Source organism: Gracilinanus agilis, chromosome 2, assembly GCF_016433145.1.
Source record: "Gracilinanus agilis isolate LMUSP501 chromosome 2, AgileGrace, whole genome shotgun sequence".
In the NCBI taxonomy this organism is placed as follows: domain Eukaryota; kingdom Metazoa; phylum Chordata; class Mammalia; order Didelphimorphia; family Didelphidae; genus Gracilinanus; species Gracilinanus agilis.
This window is the reverse complement of record NC_058131.1, coordinates 426,365,255-426,390,426: the sequence shown is the minus strand read 5'-3', so window position 1 is coordinate 426,390,426 and position 25,172 is coordinate 426,365,255. Positions and strand designations below refer to the sequence as shown.

The 25,172-nt window shown below is 35.6% G+C and overlaps 1 protein-coding gene across 1 annotated transcript in view; it reads left to right on the top strand.

Annotated features, from left to right (window-relative positions):
- The window catches only part of LOC123237628 (solute carrier family 22 member 5-like), a 72,810-nt gene that overhangs the window by 15,677 nt on the left and 31,961 nt on the right, over window positions 1–25,172 (top strand). The window contains exons 2-4 of the mRNA XM_044664667.1: window positions 8,982–9,085; window positions 21,335–21,489; window positions 22,718–22,889. Of these exons, the coding sequence (XP_044520602.1) occupies window positions 8,982–9,085; window positions 21,335–21,489; window positions 22,718–22,889 (431 nt within the window). The remainder of the gene's footprint in view (window positions 1–8,981; window positions 9,086–21,334; window positions 21,490–22,717; window positions 22,890–25,172) is intronic.

The following is a 25,172-nucleotide window of genomic DNA, read 5'->3' as shown; positions in this document are numbered from 1 at the left end:
GTTGAACTTTGTTGGTGATAAGTAAAAATGCTGATGATTTATGTGGGTTCATTTTGCATCCTGCTGGGAAGAGAAACACAGAAAAAAAAAAACAACTGCTTGAACACATGGGCTGATGGGGATATTACTGGGGATTAGACACTGAATGATAACTCTAGTCCAATTACCAATATATGGAATTAGGTCTTGATCAATGATACATGTAAAACCCAGTAGAATTGTGCGTCAGCTAAGCGGGGTTGGAGGGTTCAGGGGAGAGGGAAAGAACATGAAATATGTAACTAGGGGGAAATATTCAAAATTAAAATTAAAAAATAATAATTATTATAATATTTTGCAATCTGCAACTTTGCTAAAGTTGCTAATTGTTTCTATTAGTTTTTTGGTTGATTCTTTTTCTTCCCTTCTTAATAAGTAGGGCAGGGAGATGGAGGAAAAGAATTTGGAATTGAAAACAAAATAAAATTGAATCTTTTAAAAAAGACAAGCAAAACTCAACAATACATTACTTACTCTTGAAACTTTAAGCTGGACAGAAATATAATGTGCTCTACCAGTTCAAGAAATGCAAGCAAAATAGTGAAGGTATCACTTTACCAGAAAGCTTCAAGGAGAGGCAAGGATTAAATCATATTTTAAAGTAAATGATTTTAAAAAAAACAAATGTTAAACTTATATGTTCTCAAATAACAGGCAGCTAAATACATAAAAATATGACATCATTGTAAGAATAATCAGAAATTGAATAATACTAAAAGATGAACCTAAAAGATAAATAAAAAGGAATCATGGAGCAGAAAAGGCTTACTTTACAAGTTGGAATCAACAGAAGATAAAATAGACAATTCAATTTTGATTACATAAAATTGAAATTTTTGCACCAAAACAATGCATCTAAAATTGGAAGGGAAACAAATTTCTCTGATAAGGGTTTCATTTCTCAGAAATATATGGATCTGGTTCAGATTTATAAGAAAAGATATTCCTCAATAGATAACAATCAAAGAATATGAACAGGAAGTTTTATTTATTTGTTACCAATTACGTATTATAACAAATTACCACACAAGTTTTCCTAAGTTATATGATCAAACATCTCCCTCCCTCCCTTCCCGCTGTGCTGGCAGGCAATTCAATCTGGGTTATACATGTGTAATCATGAATAACAGATTTCTCTCTTGTTCATTTTTGTTAGTAAGTCATCTTATAAAACCAAAACATAAATCCAAATAAACAACTGAAAAACTGTATGATTTCATCTGTATTCTGACTCCAACAGTTCTTTCTCTGGAGGTGGAGAGCATTCTTAGACATAAGTCCCTCAGAATTGTCCTGGATCATTGTATTGAACAGGCAGTTTTCAAAGAAAGAAATACAAATTATGAATAACAGATGACAAATACTCCAAATTCAATCATTAAAACATGTAAATTAAGTAACTCTGAAGTTCCACCTCAGGGATCAATGGAATAGACTTGGGGTAAATAACCTCAACAAGCTAGTATTCAATAAACCCAAAGATCCCAGCTTTTGGGAAAAGAACCCACTATTTGACAAAAACTGCTGGGAAAATTGGAAAACGGTATGGGAAAAATTAGGTTTGGATCAACATCTCACACCCTATCCCAAGAGAAATTCAAAATGGGTAAATGACTTTAAGGAATGACTTAAAGAGGGAAATTATAAGTAAATTAGGTGAACATAGAATAGTTTCCTTGTCAGATCTATGGGAAAGGAAAGAATTTAAGACCAAGCAATAAATAGAGAACATTACAAGATGTAAAATGAATAATTTTGATTATGTTAAATTTAAAAGATTTTGTTCAAACAAAACCAATGCAACCAAAATTAGAAGTGAAGTAACAAACTGGGGGGAAATTTTTATTAAAAAAATCCCTGACAAAGTTTCAAATTTATAAGGAACTAAGTCAAACGTACAAGAAACCAAACCATTCCCCAATTGACAAATGGTCAAGGGACATGAATAGGCAATTTTCAGATGAAGAAATAAAAACTATCAATAATCACATGAAAAAAGTTTTCTAAATCCCTCCTGATTAGAAAAATGTAAGTCAACACAACGCCAAGGTACCACCTCATACCTGCAGACTGGCCAATATGATAGTAAATGAAAATAATAAATGTTGGAGGGGCTGTAGCAAAATTGGGACACTAATGCATTGCTGGTGGAGTTGTGAATTGATCCAAACATTCTGTAAGGCAATTTGGTATTATGCCCAAAGAACTTTAAAAGATTGCTTGCAATACCACTACTAGTTTGTACCCCAAAGAGATAATAACAAAGAGTTATACAAAAATATTTGTAGCCACGTTCTTTATGGTGGCAAAAAATTGGAAAATGAGATGGTGTCTATCAATTGGGGAATGGCTAGACAAATTGTGGTATATGATAGTGATGAAATACTATTATGCTGTAAGGAATGATGAACTGCTTGATTTCTATATGAACTGGAAAGACTTCCATGAACTGATGCAGAGCAAAATGAGCAGAACCAGGAGAACATTGTACACAGAAACTGAAACATTGTAGAACAATCAAATGTAATTGACTTTGCTACTAGTAGCAATGCAATGATCTAGTCTAGGACAATTCCAAGGGACTTATGAGAAAGAATGCTATCCACATTGAGAGAAAGAACTGTGGGAGTAGAAACACAGAAGAAAAACATATGATTTATCATTTGTTTAGTTTTGGTTTTAAAAGATGGTTACAAAAATGAATAATATGGAAATAAATATTAAATGATAACACATGTATAACCCAGTGGAATTGCTTGTCAGTTTTGGGGGGAGAAGGGGAATGAAAAGGAGAGGGAGAGAAAATGAATCATGTTACCATGGAAAAATATTTTAAAATATAATTAAAAATAAAATAAAATGTATCTTACCAATGCTTTCCCCACCCCCCCCCAAAAAGAATTAAGTTCCACCTCACACCCATCAGATTGGCAAAACTTGATAAAAAAGAAAATGACAAGTGTTGGAGAGACTGTGGAAAAATAGATACATTAATAGACAGAGTTATGAACTGGTCTAGCCATTCTCAAGAGCCAAAAGAAATTATCAAAATGTGCATATCTTTTGACATAGTAAAACAACTGCCAAGCTTATATCCCCCAGAGATCAAAGAAAAAGGGAAAGGGGACCCATAGATACAAAAATATTTATAGCAGTTTTTTGTATTGGAAAAGATCTGGAAACTAAGGGATGCTCATCAATTGGGGAATGACTGAACAAATTATGTTATTTGAATGTGACAATACCTTTGTTCAATAAGAAATTATGGAGATTGTTTCAGAAAAACCTAGGAAGACTTATATGAACTCTGCAAAGAGTAAAGGTGATGAACTCAGGATGCAGAATGAGACTTGTTTTTTTTAATATAGCCAATGTGGTAACTTGTTAACATTTATTAGAAATATTTTGTTTGTCTTTTTCAATGGGCAGGGGCCAGAGTGAGGAGGGACAAAGAATACAAATTTTTATTAATTAGAAAAACATGATTTTAAAGTAGCTAGGTTTTATACTTCATAAGAGAATTATTTTTAAGCCAAAAAGACTATATCAATTTCTAAATATAAAAAAACCTTTACCTCTCGTGAGACAGATTAGCTAGGTTAGGTGTTGATCCTAAAACATGGTAAATGCAACACTAAAAAAAAACTATAGACTTTTCCCCCTTAAATTTGGTCACAATAATGCTAAATAAAATATTAGGTCACATAATACACCAATACATTTTTAGTTTCTGTTAGCTAAATAGCACCATGTTGCTAATCATCATGCTGTGAGCTGAGGATACAAAGATGAAAATTAAACCATTCCTGCCATGAAAAAGTTTACATTCTATTGGAAGAGACCAAAAACATACCCATATATCAAATATAGAGTCTGGGCCTATGATTTGTAATTTGGAATTTCTGAACAAGGTAACTCCTCTACAAGTACAAATAGGAGTAGATGCTCATAGGGGAAATCCAAATCTACATATCCAGTAGGGAGATGATAGTATGGGACTGGTGCCCAGCAGAAAAACTAGGGCTAGATATGTAGATCTAAGAATAATAAGCATAGAAATTATAAGTCAACTGGAAGAGCTGATAAGATCACCTAGAGAAAAAAAATTTTTAAGTGTCAGGAAAGACAAGAGCTTTGGAGAACACCCATGGTTACTGAATTTGACATGGATGAAGATGCAGCAAAAGATACTGTAAAAAAGAATGAAAACCAAATGTAAAAAATCTTAGAGGGAATTAAACATTTAGGAGTAGAAGATGATCAGCAATGTCCAATGTCACAGAAAACAAGAAGGAAAGAGATTGAGAAAAGGCAATGAAAAAAAGCAGTTTCAGTTGAACAATTATGAAGTTGGAAACCAGACTGCAGAGGTTTAGAGAACAGAAATTCTTGGAGGATCCTAAAAGGATCTGAGGATAGATTTCTGAGAGTCTATGAACTGAGGAAAACAATTATATCTTTATTTTGATTTATCTGTAACTGAAATTTAGCATTTCTTTCAATTGTTAAAAAAAATTATTCTGAGAAAAGTACATAGGAAGTTTCACCGGACTGCCAAGGAGGACCATGACACCAAATAAAGGTTAAGAACCCTTGGTTTATAAGAGAATGAGAGGAAAGGAAGTGGAGGCACAAAGTATAGATGAACTTTTCAAGTCAAGTTGAGAAGGGAAGGTAAAATTTAGAATGGAAGTAAGTGAAAATAGTAGAACCAGCAGGGTTTGGTTTTGTTTTTAAAGAAACCAAGTAGTATGTTAAATGTCAAAGAATTCAGATGAAATTTTTTAAAAATATATAAAAATGCAAGAAAAACTTTAAAAATGCAAACTAAAAAATTACTAATAAGGGATTCAAGAAATAACAGCAAATAAAATTAATTGAATAAGTAAATTAAAAGACTGAGCAAAAAAAATTTTTAAGAGTTTAAAAAATAGAATTAAAAGCATAAGTGGAAGCAGCAAATAGGATACAGTAAAACAAAAAGATCAATGGAAAAGGAAAATCAAAACAAAAACTAGAATATAACAGGTAATTAATGAATTGTCAAAGTCATAGCTTTAAAAGACAAAACAAAAAATATGATCCTTGGACTAATTAGAATTCTTTTTTTTTAATGGGTAGGCAATGGGGGTCAAGTGACTTGCCCAGGGTCACACAACTGGGAAGTGTCTAAGGTCAGATTTGAACCTAGGACGTCCTGTCTCTAGGCCTGGCTCTCAATCCACTGAGCTACCCATCTTCCCCCTTAATCAGGATTCTTTAAAAAGTGTCAGAATTTTTTTTTTTAATTAGGTATCAGATCCTTGGAACCAATCCATGAAAACATCCAGAGTGAGAAAGAATAAGAAAGACTGCAAGTAGAAAATTCCCAAGACACCAATATGAAGAAAAGAAAAGAAAAATTGTCTAAATACATAATTGTAATATTTTAAAGATAAAGGTTCATTCAAACATCAAGAAATAAGAAAATTACCTCAATTAGATTATCATTGTGTTATATGTTATCCACAGAAAGATGAAAGAACTTGAAAAAATTAGATTTGTCCTTATTAAAGGTATAGGAGAGTAAACTATCATTATGTGTTCTATAAACTTTAAAAACCACCTGAAAACAGAAGAACATATTTTAAAATCAGTAAGACTTCAAAGAATTCATAAAAAATGTCCGTAAAATTTTAAAATCTCCACAAGTAGTAGGAAGGAATCTAAAAAAAAGTAAGTTCTTAAAAGGAATGACATTCTTTAAACTTTTTGCTGAGATTATAAAATAAGCAATGTTAGTTATTGCTACTGCTTTTTAATATCAAATGTTAGGGAAAATAATCATTCTTTTTAAAATGCTGATGAGAAAATTAGATAGCCATATAGTAAGGAAAAACTCACAAATTTAGATCCATGCTTCACACTGCATACCCTGAAATCTCTAACCGAATAAATGTGTGTGTGTGTGTGTGTGTGTGTACTAGAAGGTGGAATAACATACTTATTCCAAGAGTGGAGTATGCAGTTTTAAAGTATGCAATAAAAGACAATATAACCAAGATGAAAAATTATTTATTGGGTAAAAAATATTCCTAATATATTTATCAAATCTCACCTTCAGAACTTATAAAGAACTGATAACTGACTACATAGACAGTACCCAGTATCCAATGGTGAAACACAAGTTGTAAATAAACGTTTGAAAAAATGTTGTCTCCTTAATGAATAAAGGCAAGGCAACTATGATTATAGCCTCACATCTATAAAATTGATGATAATGAATTAAAAACTCAGTGTTAAACTCAATGTGATTGAGCAGAAATGGGGAAACTAGTATACTCTACATCGTTGGTAGAACTGCAAACTGCTGGCCTCTTGAAATTCAGAATAGTAGTCATAAGCTTAACCATGCCTTTGAATCCTGCCCCTATCTATTATTTGGAATCCATCTTAGAAGTTTAAGGAAAACAGAACTACCTCTACAAATGTTTGTAGCTGCCCTGTTTCTTTCTTTTTTTTTTTTTTTAACCCTTGTACTTCGGTGTATTGTCTCATAGGTGGAAGATTGGTAAGGGTGGGCAATGGGGGTCAAGTGACTTGCCCAGGGTCACACAGCTGGGAAGTGGCTGAGGCCGGGTTTGAACCTAGGACCTCCTGTCTCTAGGCCTGACTCTCACTCCACTGAGCTACCCAGCTTCCCCTTGCCCTATTTCTAATAGCCGAAGAAAAACAAAACAAACAAACAAAACCCCACAAGACTAAATATCCAAGGGTTGAGAATAGTTGAATAATCTCATGTTTCAGTGTAAAAGAAATAAGATACAAGTAGAAAAAAATATGAAAGACTGAAATGAAATAATACAAAGCAGACCTAGAAAAATAGATGCATATTGAATAGGAGCCTTTCTTTCAAGAAAAAAGTATATTATGACACCTGAATATGTACTAGAGACTACAAAGGGCTATGAAAGATGATAAATTGTTACTTCCATATTAAATACATTTTTATAAATAAAAACGTTTAATGAGGTTTTATGTTTTAAATTTAAAACAAACTTTTTTTAAAAGGTAGGGCCCCTAAGTACCATCTGACTGCATATGTGATATAGCTGTAGCTGTGCAAGTCAGAGAAAAAGGTACAATGGAAGATGCCATTGCTTGTCTTTCTCATCAAACTGTTATCCTCTTACTCTGCCCATGATTTTCCTTTTGGGATTAAAGCTGACGCTGGAGGGAATGACCATTCTGGTCAAACCCTGGCAGCTTAATTTGAAAAGTAGTGCTGGCTGTAAATGTTTTATACCAATGATGGGCAAACTTTTTAAAGAGGGGGCCAAAGGAAAGGAAATGCTCATCTGTCAGTCTGTTTCTAAGGCAACTCTTTCGAAGTTTCATTGTATTGTATCTTACTCATTGTATTCGTCAGATTAGGAATAATGTTCCACAGGTGGATAGAACATTTTAGGGCCCCTCCCATCTGGCCTGCAGGCCATAGTTTGCCCATCACTGTTTTATGCCACTTTTGATGGTACAGGTTAGGATACAAGGATGCTCAGACACCTCACCATGAAGTTTAATACTGACCCAGAGACAGTGAGAGGTCCCAAAGCTTTTGGAATCACTAACAATAATGGTCATAGATGAGGTCCATTTAGATTTTTATGTGTGTTGACAAAATGTAGCCTTGACCACAAAGTAGTTATTTTTGAAGTTAGCTTTGGATGTGAAGTTTGTGTCTAAGGATAGCCTTAGGGACAGGTAGGTGATACAGTGGATAGAGCAACAGACCTGAGGTCAAAACAGACCTCAGACACTTATCAACTGTTTGACCTGGGCAAGTTACTTAACCTTGTTTGCCTCAGTTTCCTCATTCGTAAAATGAGCCAGAGAAGGAAACAGCAATGCACTCCACTGTCTCTGCCAAGAAAACCACAAATGGGATCATGAAGAGTTGGACATGATGAAACAACAGAACACAAAAGGAAAAGATTAGCTTAGAGCCCGATCTTCCTGAGATCTGGAAGATTGAAAGAGAGGGTGGGCTAGGGAAGATGGAAAGGAATATGGGGAAGAATGGAAATGAAGAAAAACAGACCTGGGTGCCAGGGACAGGGGCTTCACCCAACCAGACCTAGAGCCCAGTAGAGTATTCAAGATTAGCTCCTTCTTCTTAGGCTGTTTGGTGGTTTCTGTGGTGGACTTTTTTTTTCAGCTGTTTTTTGGGAATTGAAAATACTCCCTGTTAAGAACTTCAAATGGAAATAGGGCATATGCTGATCTCTATCTCTGGTCCAGGGCTCTTTGATGACTGCCCTCAGAACCAGACATTTAGGCTTTTCCTAAAGTCAAAGGAAGGTTGCTTTGTACTTTGTTTCAGAGCTGGAGGTGGGGGAGGAAGGACTTTTGCCTGGTTTTGGCAGAGAGGGAAAATTGTTCTCCAAACCAAAAAGTAACTCTTTGTCCTGGGAGGAGCAAGTAATGGTTTTTGTTGTTGTTTTCCTGAAGACATTGTTGTGCCAATATGCAAGAAGAGGGTGAGAGGGCAGGAGAAGATTGAGTACTGTCCCCAGGAATGTCTGAGTGCTGTGTCATTTGAAAAAAACCTAGGGTGCTAATGGTTCTTTTAATTCCATACTATGTCCACTAATATGTCCATGTAAAATGTCATGGAACCATTACTGGGCACATTGGATTGACTATAACATCCAAGGACCCAAAGAATTTCCTGTTTCACTCCTCTTTCCCTCTCCCACCCCCCCAAACAACATATAAACACAAAAGAACATGAGGTATACCAAGTACATTCACATTTGCATATATATGTGAGGACTGAATCATGGGTACTGAAGCCCTCACTAAATGTCTGAAACAGTTGGGATAATGGGGTACCTCTTAAGAGAATGTGCCAAGATGCTGTTGATAAACTGTAAAAGTGAAGTCTTCCTTTGTTTCTTTTACAGTGGGACCTGGTCTGTGAGGATGACTGGAAAGCTCCACTAACTACCTCCTTATTTTTTGTGGGTGTGCTTATCGGATCCTTTATTTCAGGACAGCTCTCAGACAAGTAAAGTATATCCACTCTACTGGCTCTGAAGCAATCAGCTCTTTCTCTTTACTGCTCAGTTGTGCCCAGTGTGAATAATGTCACACAGCTGGGCTTGCATGGCCTGCTTACTTTGGGATGAGGTTTTTAGTGTGAAGAAATCCTTTACCTCTCCCATAGACTCCACTCCTAGGCATCTCTTCTTCATTTCCCCATGATTAAAAAAACATGTTTGACTGACCAAGGCTTACGTGATAAAAGGAGAAGGAGCCTGTTGAGTTGCTTCCTTTAGCCTTGAGAGTTCTGTTTTTAAAGATTAGTTTATAAGTATCACTGGAAAGCTAAGTAGGTATCTAGCCTCAGAGAACCCCTTCTGATGATGAAAATCAAAATGTGTAGGGCCTGAATTAGCCAAAAGGTTTGTTGATGCCTCCCAGTAAGCAATCAGCTAATTACATGATCATCCATTTTCTTTTTCCTATATAGTCCCAAAATATCTGTGCCTGATTTTTATTCCTTCCCCTGCTTCCAGGGGTCAGTAGGATTAGTAGGAGAAAGGATGACTACAAACAGAGTAAAACAAAACTCTAGGTCTTCTAGTGGTATCAGAACCTTACCTATATTATAATCTCAGTTGTCATTGTAATTCTTTCTTTTGTAATTCTCACAGAAGATTTCCACCTGATAAATGAGAGGTCCTATCTATATGTGATGCCTCTTGTAGCCAGAGCTAGGATAATTGGTAGAAATCTAATTGGTGCTGATGACATTTTATCTCTACTGTGTATCTAGTGTCTTATTTAGTATTTGTTGTAAGAAGTGTTGGGTGACCAAAGCCATCCCTTATATAAAATCTTCCTACCCAGGACCCCTTTTTAAATTCCTAGATACCTTTGCAGAGGGAAAAAAATATATATTTGACCATAGAGAAGAATGGCTTTGAGTAACCATTAAGTCTTTACAAGTATTTACATATTTATAAATGTATATATAAGTACTTACATATTTACATATATAAATGTTAGGATCTTACAGAATAATTATATGAAAAATTCAGGCACAAAGTTTTTTCTTATTGGAAGGGTTTCTGCTTGAGAGGCAACAATGTCTTAAAATATATAAGTAATCAGAGAGATCAGGTTGATAAAGATCCGTTATGCTTCCATTGTCCAATCATTTCAATTTTCTCTTGCCTATTTTGAGCTTTCAGATTATTTTTCCTATAAAGAAGCATACAAAGAAAAACAGTTTTCCTTAAGAATAAAGCTGCCCTATGTTATGGCACAAAGTCGAGGTTGGTTGTATTGCATAAATATTTTTATATTGATGAGAGTTGTAGGAGATAGCTGTGAATTTTTTCTCATGAAGATATCCTCTAAGTATAAGTTAGCATAAATGGCTTCTGAGGTTTCTTCCAACTCCAACATGCTGTGAAACCAAATATATTTCTTTCTTACTAGAATTAGCTTCTTCCAAGGCAAAGGTAAAGGAAAAAAACGTCCTATAGTCTCCTGTGGGCAAAATTAAGTAAAGATATTAATTGAAGATGCAGGCAGTTTCTAAAATATGGAATGCCCGTGGCCCTGCCATACCAGTGACAGCCAACAATTCCCCCCCCCCCCCAACTTTGTTTGGTGAAGAGATTTCTGAATTCATCTATACCAAGGCCCAGAAATGACTTCTAGCTGGACAGAAGGCAAGGAATACAGGTTTTTTGGTTTTGTTTTTTTTTTCAACTAGTAGCCTCCTTGGTCAGAATGACAAACTTTCTTACACCATGAACTAAGTTTGAACATGAAACATATTTCAACTACATTCTTGACTAAATAAGTTTTTATGGGCCAATCTGGGATCTCTTAGATCATTATTTCTCTGAGAAAACATATTCCAAGTGCCAAGCAAATGACTTGCCAATTTGGGGAATATAACCCATTAATAAGTTGAGAAGTGATGTGGTATGATGGAAAGTGTTGGTGGCAGACTACCTGCATCCAGATCCCAGAAATACCATTTACTCCTTACTTGCATTACCTCTCTTCTTTGAGATCTTCTGTAAAAAAGAGGGATGACATTCAAAGTCCTTTCCAGCTCTAATTCTAATGACTGCTTGCATTTTTTTTTAATATCTAGTAAGTTATTAGCAAAGCAGTTCCAAAACCCAGGCCAGTAACTTTAAAAGCAGCAAATTTCTTTAAATTCATCTTGAATGAATACTTTGTTCATGAAGTCCAATTTGTATGCAGGCCTTGGCCTTGTTTAAGTTCTTTTCCCGTGAAATAAATAATCCTTAAGTTTAAGAATAACTGAATCTGCACTGACAGAGCCTTGACTCCAACCATTATTCATAGGCATACATGAAGATTGGAGTCTGATATTTAGTGTTGAGTTTTGAAAGGGATGTGTGGGTATGGGTGTGGGTGGGTGTGTAGGTGGGTTTGGGTGTGGGTGTGTTTCCAAAGCTTTCTTTTTCTACATCCTAAAAGTTGGCTTGCTAGGCTTCCCATCAATTCCCATATCAGAGATTGTTCGTGCAGGATGAGTACTGTGGGTTCCCTGAAACACCTTCTCTTTTCTGTTTTTCACCTTTTTTTTTTTAATTTTTAGAATTTCTCCACCAGGAAGGACTAGGCCAGGGAAAAGAGATGAAAATCAAACCAGTTTAGCTAGGTAGGTTGGGTTTGTTAGGAGAAGAGAGTATTTGTTTTTTTAACAAAGATTAAATAGGTCTTGCTTTTCCTTTGCTATTCCCATGCCTCATTGCCAAGGGATACCGAATAACTTGCAGGATTAGCTGTCACTTTTGCTCACTTGGGGCTTGGTTCCAGATAACATTATAGATTTTTTTGGCACTTATTTTTCACCTGAACTTACTTACAAAAACCACAGTGTTTTAGATCCAAATCCTTTCTTGGTCTTTCTCTAGCTGGTCCAGTCTAGATTCTTTAACACTCCAACCAAAAGAAAGTAGGCCCATCCCCTACAATTAATTTTTTAAAAATTGGTTTTGTATAAAGCTAGGTGGCGCAGTGGCCTTGGAATCAGGAAGACTCATCTTCCTGAGTTCAAATCTGGCCTCAGACACTTATTAGCTGTGTGACCTATCACCTAACACTATTTGCCTCCACTTCCTCATTTGTAAAATGAGCAGGAGAAGGAAATAGCAAACCATTCCAGTATCTTTGCCAAGGAAATCCCAAATGAGATCACAAAGAGTCAGATACATGAAATAACTGAACAACAACAATGAAAAAGTACTTGATCCTGGGAATAAACAAATGTGGTATTTTATAAGAGCTTCTTTCTGGTGCATGGAATCAGGGGTAAACTAGGGATTGAAAAGGCAGGGGTGATCTAGGGATTGAAAAGGCTATGTTAACATCTGTAATGGGAGACATTTCTTTCAGGACTATTAAAAGACCGACTGTTTAGACTAACAGTACCAGAAACAGAGAACTTGGCCACCATGTTTGTGAAAGTTAAGCTTTAAATAGTGGAAAGGGCCCTGGATGTGAAATTAGAATTAGCATTAGAAATTAGATTTGGCATTGAGTCCTGGTGCTGGCCTTTCTTATATTTTCCAAAATCACTTCTTTGTGCCTCAGTTTTCTCATCTGTCAAATAGATCGTGCCTGGAGTACCTCATAAAGTTGTGAGGGAAGTGCTTTATAACCGATAAGATGCCAAGGAAATGGGACCTATTAATCAATTTGGGATAGGGAACCTATATGAAACCTTATTCTCCAAAATCATTTTCAGCAGCCAGGATTGGCCACAATCAGAACCTTATTGCTGGCATTTGCCTTCCTTGCTGGGAACAGCTATAAGCAGAGCCCTATTGAGATATGGAGGGCAGTGGCCATTCTATAGAGGAACAACCCCAAACCTGTGTTTTAGCTAATGAGTGTAATTTGGGAAGTAATCATATCTCTAGCAGGCCATTATAAACTTAATTCTAGGCTGTCATCATTCAGCACCTCATTCCCTCATATTAAAGGGAACCTGGTAGAAACAGTGTAATCCTTTTGCCCCAGACAAAGTGCCTTCTGAAGATGCCAAGAAAACTCCTCCTGCCATCTTTGAAAATTATGAAGTTGTGGGTGAGGAACTGAAGAACTTAGAGATACAGGCTATTTTTTTTTCCTTGTTGCCAATTTCCCTTCAGGAAAAATTTCCAAGGGAGAAAAAAGTAAGGTTTGAAAAATGATATGAGAACCTAGTATTTGAGAATAAGATTCTGTTTTCTACACCATGGTTTGAATATAAGAATGATGAGATCTTGGTCAGTGATGGTGTGTCTACTGAAAGCTAATTTTTTTTTATGTATTTGCCTAAAGACTTGTGAATCTGATAAGGAGGACTTCAAATGGAAAATGCAGGATGGAAGTAAAAATTTACCCACATCCATTTTCCCAAACCAGATACCTAAGAAAGAGGATTATCAAGATTATCAAAAGATCTGGGCAGTAATTTTAAAACTCTCAACCCTAAATACCTACTCACAGAGATTACAAGTAATAAAATAAACTAGAAAGCATATGCAATAAGATATAGTCAATATCATGATAATTTGGGGAGAATAGGAAGATTTGTTGGGTTGTGATTTAGGATTACAATATGGCTGAAGAAGGCCATCATACCTTATTAATCTTAGATTAAAGGGAAGATGTGTAATAACATTGTTAAGAAGATATTCCCACGTGAGAAAATCCAGGAAGCATAGTAAAGAACATTTGAATGAGAATCAATGGAGGGAAAAATAGAAATAATGTCATAGTGAAAGTAGATGACGGCTTTCTCAGCCAAAAAAAAAAAAGATGATTAGCTCAGAAAATAGATAATAAAAGTAGCATATAGATAAGATATAATAGTAACCATAGACTTGAGCTATTTGATCAAACACATTATCTATTAAATCAAAATAACTCATCAAGTTTTAACTTGCCCTATGAGAAGATAATGATGTTGGAGGAAAACAGATCCCCCATCTGTTCCCCTTAACAATACACTATGGAACTTGGAAAGATAGCAGTCTAATCAGAATGAAATTGGATTCATGAAGACCTGAGTTCAGATCTGGCCTCAAACACTAGCTGTGTGACTAATACTAAGTATTGGTTTCAAGGCTGAAGAGTGATAAGGGCTGGACAACTGGGGATAGTAAATGGCTTGCCCATGGTCATACTGCTGGGTCATATTTCAGTTCCAATTTGAACCCAGGACTTTCTGTCTTTAGTCCTGGCTCTCTATCCACTGAACCACTAAGCTGTCCCCACTTCAGTTTCTTCATCTGTAAAATGGGGATAATAATAGCACATATCTCCCAGAATTATTGTAAGAGTTTAAGAAATAAATTCCTTGAAAATTGGAGTGGGCCAGATAGAAAACATAAGGAAAGAAATATTACCAAAAAAGTTAAAAATTGGAGGGAAAAAATTAACAAATTGTATATATTTTTAAAATAATAATTTGCATATCTAGTAAAGCACTTAACATAGTGCCCAGCAGTATAAATGCTTTTTGAAAAAAAAAAAAGAAGAAGAATCTAATGAAGGGAGAAGAAGAGCAGGCCTAGTGCCCTGGGCAAGAAATAGCCCCTGGAATATCCTCAGAGTCCATTAAAGGAGGTACCTAATTTGGATAAGAAACTCAGCACCAAGCAGGCCCTGGCCATGCCATTCAGTGGCAGAGCCTAGCCCAAGCACAGAACCCTCAACTTAGATACTGAGACTGCTTGAAATGAGCAAACTAAGGTAAATTCCAAATACCATGAGGAAATACCTCTATTTGAGAGATGCCCAGGGAGTAGTTTCTGAGGAAGAGAGCAACATTACAAAAAATCCAGGCAAAGTCTCAAAGAAAAATACATCCTGGCCACAAGGATTTCTGGGGTAGCTGGAAAAAATGAAACAGGCTACAAAATGGACTAGCCACAGAGGGGAAATGGTAAACAGAACTGATACCTTACAACAGATGGTAGAAAACCTCACAGAAGAAATAAATGCTCTGAAAATTGAAATGGGCCAGATAGAAAACAACAACTCAATAAAGAAAGAAATATTACAAATATAATCAAAAAACTTGGGGTGAAAAGGAGGAACAAAAGAAATCTAATAAATTATATATTTTTTAAAAACTGACCTGGAAAACAGATCAAGGAATAACAATCTAAGAATTATTGAAGTAGCTGAAAACCATGACTAAAATAACCTGGACATCAACTTTCAAGAAATTCTAAATGAAATCTCTCCAGAATTCTTTGAACCAAAGATCAACCTGAAAAGAGAACCCACTGGTCACCTAAAAAAGAAAACCTAAATAGAAACTCTCAGGAACATAATCAAAATCCAGAGCTTTTGGGTCAAAGAAAAAAAAAACACTAAAAGCAGCCAGAAAGAAAGAATTCAAGACTAAAGAACAACAGTCAGGGATCACACAAGAGTTGGAATCTACCCCTTTATATAAAAGAGAAAATTTGGAATACACTATTTCAAAAGGTAAGAGATAAAAGCATTCATTATTATTATTTTGTCATTTTCAGTCATGTCTGATTCTTTGTGACCTCATTTAAGGTCCAGTTTATGTCTGAGGCCAGATTTGAACTCAAGAAGGTGAGTCTTTCTTATTGCAACCCTAGTATTCTATTCTCCAAGAAGAAAAACAATAGTCCTTTTATTGAATCAAAGAATTCCAAGAATTCTTGACTAAAAAGCTAGAGCTGATTAGACATTTCAAAACAGAAATGAAAGCTCCAAACACAGAAAGATACATGCATTTGTTTAATTGAAGTGGAATATATAGGGAAGAATCATTAACTTGATAGTAGAAAAAAGTGTCTTCTGAGACCCTAATATCTTTAAGGGTCATAAAGAAAGGACAGAAGACCTGTGAATGATTTTGTTTTATTTTGATGGCTTACAGGAAAAAGACAAGAATGGGAGGAACTAACTGTAGAAGAAAGGAAGGGGAATGAGAGGGAAATCACTATTATAAAATAGATGTGTATAAGATGAAGATTATATAATTATAGAAGGGATGAAGGTACAGGCATCACATGAACATTATTTGCATCTGAAATAGGTAAAGGAAGATAAAAATTAATTATACCCCACCCACAAAGAGATTTTCTGTAGAGAAATACATTAAATTCTAAAGGAAATGATAGGGACAAGGAAGGGCAGGATAGGAAAGGAGATAGCCATGAGCAAAATAAACTTTCATGTTGTAGAGGGCAATGTAAAAGGAGTGATAAATGGAAGAGAGAAAAGAGTGAAAACTTGGAATCAAGGCCAGGACAAGAGGAAGAGGAAAAACCCTGTCAGAGGAAATAAACCATTTCCTACATAGATCAAAAATGTTAGGCAAACCCTTTCTCTTTTACCACCTTCTCATTTGCAAAGAGCAGGATGGAAACAGAGAGGTAACAGTACAAGAAAACAGAGATAATTATATATTTTACAACCATAATTGTGAATAGGATGGATTCATACATAAAACAGAAGATAAATAAATGGTTTAGAAAACAAGCTGAAAATATGACAGAAAAAATTATATTTGAAATAATTACAGAATCTATAAAATATTTGGGTTTCTGGGGGCAGCTGGGTAGCTCAGTGGAGTGAGAGTCAGGCCTAGAGACAGGAGGTCCTAGGATCAAACCTGGCCTCAGCCACTTCCCAGCTGTGTGACCCTGGGCAAGTCACTTGACCCCCAGTGTCCACCCTTACCAATCTTCCACCTATGAGACAATACACCGAAGTACAAGGGTTTAAAAAAAAATATTTGGGTTTCTATTTACCAAGAAACAACCAGGAACTGTAATTAATCAAACTATAAAATGCTTTTTGCAAAAACAAAATAAATAAATAATGGGGGGAACATTTGTTTCATGGATAACTGAGCCAATATAATGGAAATGACAAGAATAGCTAAAATAATTTTCTTATTCAGTGTGTATTTGGCATGAACCAAACTACCAAAAAAATCTATAAAAACTAATAAAATTCATATGGACAAACAAAAATTTAAGAATCTCAGAAGTAATAATGAAAAAAAGTGGGAAGGAAGGAGACCCTAGTAGTACTAGGTCTCAAACTGTACCACAAAGCAGTAATAATTTGGTTTTCTCACTAATTGTTCAGTGGAGTAGATATACATACAGAACTGAGCACAGGAGAGTAGTGTTTGTTAAACCCAGTTACTAGAGTAAGGACTTATTTAACAAAAACTAAGAAAGTGGGACAGCATTCTGACAGAAATTATATTTAGATCAAACCAGATAAACTCTAAATAGATACATGGCAAAAAAAGAAAATGACCAATGTTCAGTTTCAGGGTGAGCATTGGCAGGAAGGCCTACACTACTATGCCATTGGCCCAGCCACTCTAAAAAATAATTTGGAACTTTGTCCCCCAAATTAACTAAACTGTGTATACCCTTTGACCAAGCTACTAGGCCATGCTTAAAAAAAAGAAATCAAAGAAAGAAGAAAGGGACTTCTATATACATATAATATACATACATAACATACATATATACATATATATGTATTTTGACAGCAGTTCTTTTTATAGTAGCCCTAAACTGAAAACTAAGGGGCTATCCTCCTATTGGGGAAACCATTAAACAAATTATAGTGTATGCACATATTGAGAAATTATTATACCTTAAGAAATGAAAAATGAAAAAAAGAGTAGTTTCTGAGGAAACAAAGAAGACCTCTATGAACTGATGCATAGTGAAGTGAACATAAAGAGGAAAACAATTTCTATTTTGACAACATTGTAGGGGGAAAAAACAATCTTGAAAGACAACTCATTTAATATAATGATAACCACATCCAGAGGAATGAAAATGAAGTCCTGCCAGAGAAGTAATAAACCTTAAATGCTAAGAGAGATGTATGTTTTCAAGCATCACTAATGTGGGAATTTATTTTGCAGGATTATTATGATGAGAATTTTGTTTTTTCAGAATGAGTTTTGGGTGTGGTTTTTTTTAATTCAATGGAGGGAGTAATGGGAAGAACAGATTATAAATGCATATAAAATCAAATAATTTTTAGAAAGTAGGGGAGGTAACAAGGGAAAACTATATTATAGATGTGGTTCTAACAAGGAGGAAATGTTGGTAGAAATGATAGGAAATTTGGAAGGAAATGGCTGTTTCATCTTAGAATTTGTGATAAATAAGGAAAGGCTGAAATACTTATTATCTGCCTAGATTTTGGGAGAGGGTATTTCAAAAGACAGAAGGAAAGAAAATGGGGGGGAAAATATATATATAGTTGATAGGTATTACCTGCCCTAAATTTCTTCTAAGTCATTCCAGTATTATTATTGAAATCTGTATATTCAGGTTCTCTCAGCAATGAAATCTCTTAACACAAATGATTTTGATGAGGAATAGCTCTAAAGAGACCAAAGTTGCTCAGAGAGCCAGGACTAGAGGCAGGAAGTCTTGGGTTCAAATATGGCCTCTCAACTTCCTAACTGCATGTGACCCTGGGCAAGTCACTTAATCGCAGTTTACTTTGACTTTGGTAAGTTAACCCTTACTGCTCTTCTGCCTTGGAAATGATAATATTTATTTTAAGAGGAGAAAAATAAAGAATCCAGTACAGGTGTTCATGAAACCTCAAGACTTAATAAAGAAGACATCCAGAAGATAGAAGAAAGAACGGGTGACTATGGATAAATACAAACAAGAGGAATGGTGGTTAAATGTAGTAGTATTAGAAACACTAAACTGAGACACTGAAATGGCAGTGAATGCCATAGAAAATGAAAAGGCTTTTTCTTTTTTTTTTTAAGTTTACAATGCCAGTGAAGAAGAACAAAGAAGAGATAGGAAGACTATTCAGAGTAGTTGGTATAACAATGATGGTTAACAGAACTATTCTACTCTTATTCTGCTTCTGTTTCTTCTAAGGAAAACAATCTTCAGCCTGGGAAGGACAAAACAAAAATAGTTGACAGGAAATGAAACGCTAGATAGTAAAGAGATGATAGGATACACCTAACTACTATCTTCAGTATTCAACTCACCAGGTATGAATGAACTGCATTCCAATATACACAAGGTGTATATTTGGCAAAGGTGACTGGAGAGCCACTGCTGGTGATCTTACAATAATTGTAGAGTTCTGTTGCTCCAAGGATAGAAGATATATATACATTCTAATCATCAAAGAAGATGAACTCTACAATAAGTCATAATATTGACCATACCCAAGCAAATCTGTTACCAAGATTTTATTGTAAATATGTCATTAAAAAGGACCTGTAGATACAAAAATATTCATGGCTGCTTTATATACAATAATGGAAAAACTAGCATCCTATAGATCCATTGACTAGAAAATGGTTGAGTCAATTCATGGATTTTATGGCACCATAAATTTACAACTATAAAGAATACATGGCAGGGCAGCTAGGTAGCTCAGTGGATTAAGAGCCAGGCCTAGAGATGGGAGGTCCTAGGTTCAAATCTGGCCTCAGACACTTCCCAGCTGTGTGAGAGAATGAACACTGTTCCCTTTTCCTTTTCAACTTCTGCCCTTCTACTAGAGGAGTTTGGGGACAATGCTGATGCTTCCTCATCTCCCAATTCTTCAGGCTCCTTAAATCCCCTGACTTCAGCTACACATAGGAGTGATCACTCCCTTGGGTTGCATTATTACCCATAAGTGTTCTACTTCAATCAAAAATTCTGAAATTCCTCTACCTGACCTTCTGTTGTTCCATCTCTCCCTATGCCTTAACTCTCTTAAACCTATTCTTTTTCCTCACAGTGATGTTAGATCACTCTGACTCAGGCCTAAGCCTAAACTTTCTTTCCTTCTCATCTTGACTCTATGGTTAACCAATTCAAGTCCACACTGTCATCAATACTAATATGCTTTGCTTCCTCATCTTATGACCATTTATTCCAGTTGTTTCCATCATCTTTCTGTTCTATTCCTATTTATGAGCTGCTGAACCAAGCCAGATGAAGGCACACAACCATGCTAATGGGGAACATTACAAATTCATGTTATCCAACTTCAATTAGGTCTTCACTGAAGCAAAACAATCTTTTTATTCCTCCTAAAGTGATTCCTTATCTCATTCTCCACAAAAGCCTTTTTTTTTTTTTTTTTTGAGACAACTGGTAGCACAGTGGATAGGCCATTGGACCTGAAATCAGGAAAACCTGATTTCATATCTGGATTCAGACACTATGTGACCTTGAGCAAGTCACTTTACCTCAGTTTCCTCAACTGTAAAATGGGAATAAGGATAGCACCTACTTCAAAGGGTTATTGTGAGGATCAAATGAGATGTATTTAGAAAAGCATTTAGCACAGTGCCTGGCCTGTAATAGGTGCTAAATAAATGCTTTCCCCCTTCCCAAACCTCTTTTCACACCTCCCATACTTCCCCCTTTTTTCTCTCTCACACTAACATACAAATACATACACAATAGTAGAGATTCAGAGTAGAGTTCATTACTTTATTGAGAAAATTGAATCCACTTACTGAGAACTCTCTCTTCTCTATTTTTCATCTCAAAACTCCTTGACAACATCTGCTCTATCCTTCTTTATCTTGGGCTCTGTGAGGTGCTTCTTAACCTTGCCACAACCAACCCTTTGACAAATGACCTTGATCCCATCCACTCCCGTCTTCTCCAGCAGATTGGAACCTCAGTCATCCTCCATCTCTTTAATATTAACCTATCCCTAGCATCTGGTTTAATCAGTGATTCTGAGGAAAGGATCAATGGTAGGCTTATAAATTTTGCAGGTAATACAAAACTATTAGGGACATAGAGCTAACATGCTGGTGACAGAGACAGGACCTTTAGCAGGCGAGAGAAATTGACCATATCAAATAAGATGATTTTTAATATGTATGAATATAAAGTCTTAACATTTGGGTCTTAAAAGTCAATCAATAGAAGGAGGGGTTATGATTAGACAGTAATTATGTGTCAAAATACCTCCAGGTTTTAGTGAATTGTAAACAGGCTCAGGATTAGTTAGCACTGTGAATTAGCAGCCACAAAAAATTATTGTGCCCTTAAGCCAAGCTTGGGAACCTTCTCACCCGTCCCTCAGTGGTAAAACCAGATCACCCGGCATTTCTGCTTCCAAGTTCTGCTTTCCCTGGGCTTCAAGAAAGGGCCTTACCCCCCCCCCCCCCATAGAACAAGTCCTCACTTCCTTTCAGTAGGTATATTGTTTTCCCAATGTCATTCCCTTGTCAATGTACTTTCTCTCTTTCTTTAAGGTTTGGACGGAAGAATGTACTATTTGTGACAATGGGGATGCAGACAGGATTTAGTTTTCTACAAGTCTTCTCAACAAGCTTTGAGATGTTCTCAGTGCTATTTGTCCTCGTGGGCATGGGACAGATCTCTAACTATGTGGCTGCTTTTGTTCTTGGTATGACAATCCTAGATGAGATGAATACATGTTGTAGCTCTCGTTCATATCCTATCCTTTATTTCCCCATCATATCCCTGGTGTTCCTCACCCATGGGCTCAGTCCTGACTAGAAGGCTCTAATAGATTACATTTACAAACAGGAAAAATCAGTCAGTAAACATTTATTTAGTGTCTACTATCTGCCAAGCACCGTGCTAAGTGCTGGGGATAAAAATGCTAACAGAGGCCATTAATTACTTTGCCCAAGATGAGCTAGTGAAAGAGGCAAAAATGGACTTGTTTTCTAATTCCCTGAGCAACCCTGCTGCTTTGAACTTGAAAACAACTGGACAGCTTCACTTTTTTTCTTATTGGGCTGTTTAAAAAACAGAGATGTAGTCAAAACCTAGCCAATAAAGTATTTTCACCAATTTTAGATTCTGAATGCAGCCTGTGGAAGAGGAATGTTGATTGATCTTTGAGATTTCGAGATTAAGGGGCCCTATTGTCCAAAGAGAAGGTTGTGCTCAATCATTTTATCAAGTTAAAAAGTGCTCCTTTCTTAGAGAAAACCAGAAGCTAATTAAAAGAAAAAATTTACAGACAAGAGGTTTTATTAACATGGGCTATAATTCCTATCCAGTTTTTTAAATTAAATTATAAGCAGGGCCAGAGGAGACTAGCCAGATCCACAGAAAGGGTTTGGGGTTTTGATACTCTGTCTAGAAAATCAGAAATTGCTGAAGCCAGATCTCCTATCCTCTCCAAAGCTTATGTCTCCTGGACCACTGGTACCAGTCACTGGACTTTGGGTTCCTTTGGTTGTACAATTTCCAGGGAGTTATTTTCTCCTCATATTTAATCAACGATATTCCCTCTTGGTTTGGTTTTATTTCATTATCAACAACCCCACACATACTTCCCCCATGTGCCATTTTTAGGAGCTTTTCCCTTCAGTGGAATTTACTAACAACTACTAAGAAACACATAAGTAATGTAACATCATTAGGACTTTGCTGTGCAAAGTATTATTTCCTTCATTCCAATTCCTCTTCAGACTGATATTAAGGAAAAGAGAGAGATGTCAGTGAGCCACCTCTCTATTCTGGAATTATCCATCCAGTTATTGCCTCATGCTACACTTCAGGGTTTGTTAATTCTGAAATACTTTCCAATATCTCACTAGTTCTATAAGTAGTCAATAAGCCAAGTTACAAGGTAATATATGTCCCTTTTTTTTTAACAGGAACAGAAATTCTGGGCAAATCAATTAGGATAATATTCTCCACATTGGGAGTTTGCATATTTTATGCAATTGGCTACATGCTCCTGCCTCTGTTTGCTTATTTCATTCGAGAATGGAGGATGTTATTACTGGCCCTAACTCTTCCAGGGTTGCTTTGTTTCCCACTATGGTGGTAAGTATGACCTTATTCAAAGACTGACAACTCTTGTAGCTGATCAAATTTGGCCATAAGGTTCATGTGTTCTGTGGTTTGGTCATCAAAAGAAGGGAGAAGGAAACAATTTGGTTATATCCTAATCAAAATTCCCAAGAGGAAATCCATTGATTTTTTCAAGTTTTTTGAAAAATGTTTTCTCAGTCCCACAAAAAATAAATAATTTAACTAATGAGTGTACAAGCTTGTGCTTGGAGCATGAGTTACAAAAAGAGAAAACACAGTCTCTCTTCTAAAGGAATTCTGAATCTGTTGGAGAAGAAATATTAAGTATACAATGTAAAATGCTAAATTTTGTAGTTAGAACTCTTTCCATGCTATGTGAGAAGCTTTCAATGAAGTAAGATCACTGAGGGCTAGAGTTATCAGAGAAGGCTTCTTGGAAGAGGCCCCTAACAAACAGTTTGAATTTGGATATACTGAAGGAGGACATTCCAAGTAAGAATAAAATTAATGTAAAAGCACAGATGGAGTATTAGAGTATTCTATGAAGAAGTTCCAATGAGAAGACTAAGAAGTCTTAAGAAGGTACACATACCGAAGGCAATGGAAAATCATATTGTTCTATTTATTTCCAATACAGCCCAGTAGCAAAGTTAGAAAGAGAAATTCCATTTAAAATCCCTGTAGACAATATGAAACGCTTGAGAATCTGTTTCCCTAGACAAACATAGAAATCAAATGAACACAATTACAAAATGCTTTTTATACAAATAAAGTTTAGATCTAAACAATTAGAACAACATTAATTGCTTATGGATAGGCCAAGCTAATATAACAAAAATTACAATCCTACCTAAATTAATTTACTTAATCAGTGCTATACTAAACTACCAAAAAACTATTTTATGGAACTAGAAAAAATAATACAATTCATCTGGAAGAACAAAAGATAAAGAACATCAAGAAGACTAATGAAAAAAATATGAAGGGTGGTAGCCTAGCAGTAATATCTTATTACTATAAAGCAGTAATCCTCAAAACAATCTAAGAAATAGAATGGTAGATCAGTGGAATAGATTAGGGGTAAATGACTTCAGCAATTAGTGTTTAAACCCAGTGATCCCTGTTTTGGGGATAAGAACTCACTATTTGACAAAAACTGCTGGGAAAATTGAAAAACAGTATTAAAAAATTAGATATAGATCAGTATCTCACAGCATATACCAAGATAAGGTCAAAATTAGATATATGATTTAGACATAAAGGATGATATGAGTAAATTAGGGAGACATAGTTTACCTGTCAGATCTATGGAGAAGGGAAGAATATATGACCAAACGTGAGATAGAGAACATTACAATATGTAAAATGAATAATTTTTATTATATTAAATTAAAAAGGTTTTGTACAAAGAAAACCAATATAACCAAGATTAGAAGGGAAACAACAAACCAGGAACAAATTTTATAACAAATTTCTCTGATAAAGATCTTACTTATCAAAAATATAAAGAACTAAATCAAATTTATAAGAATCCAAGTCAGAGGACAGCTGGGTAGCTAAGTGGATTGAGGGTCAGGCCCAGAGATGGGAGTTCCTGGGTTCAAATCTGGCCTCAGACACTTCCTAGCTGTGTGACTCCAGGCAAGTCACTTAATCCCTAGCTCTTACCACTCTTCTGTCTTAGAACCAATACCCAGTATTGATTCTAAGAGGGAAAGTAAGGGTTTAAAAAAAAAAAAAAAAGAATCCAAGTCATTCCCCAATTGACAAATGGTCAAAGGATATGAAGAAGCAGTTTTCTGATTAGATTAGAGTAATGCAAATTAGAACAATTCTGAGATACCACCTCATACCTATCAGATTGGACGGTATGATGGAAAAGGAAAGTGATAAATGTTGGAGGGTATGTGGCAAAATTGGCATACTAATGCATTGCTGGTGGAGTTGTGAACTGATCCAACCATTCTGGAGGGCAATTTGAAACTATGCCCAACAGGCTATAAAACAATGCATACCCTTTGATCCAGTAACACCACTACTAGATCTATAGCCCAGAAATTTTTAAAAAGTGGGGAAAAGACCTACTTTTACAAAAATATTTATACCAGCCCTTTTTGTGGTGGCAATGAATTGGAAATTGAGGACATCAATTGGGGAGTGGCCGAACAAATTATGGTATATGATGGTGATGGAATACTATTGTGCTATAAGGAATGATGGACAGGATGATTTCATAAAAAGCTAGAAAGATCAATATGAACTGATGCAGTGTGAAATAAGCAGAAACAAGAAAAC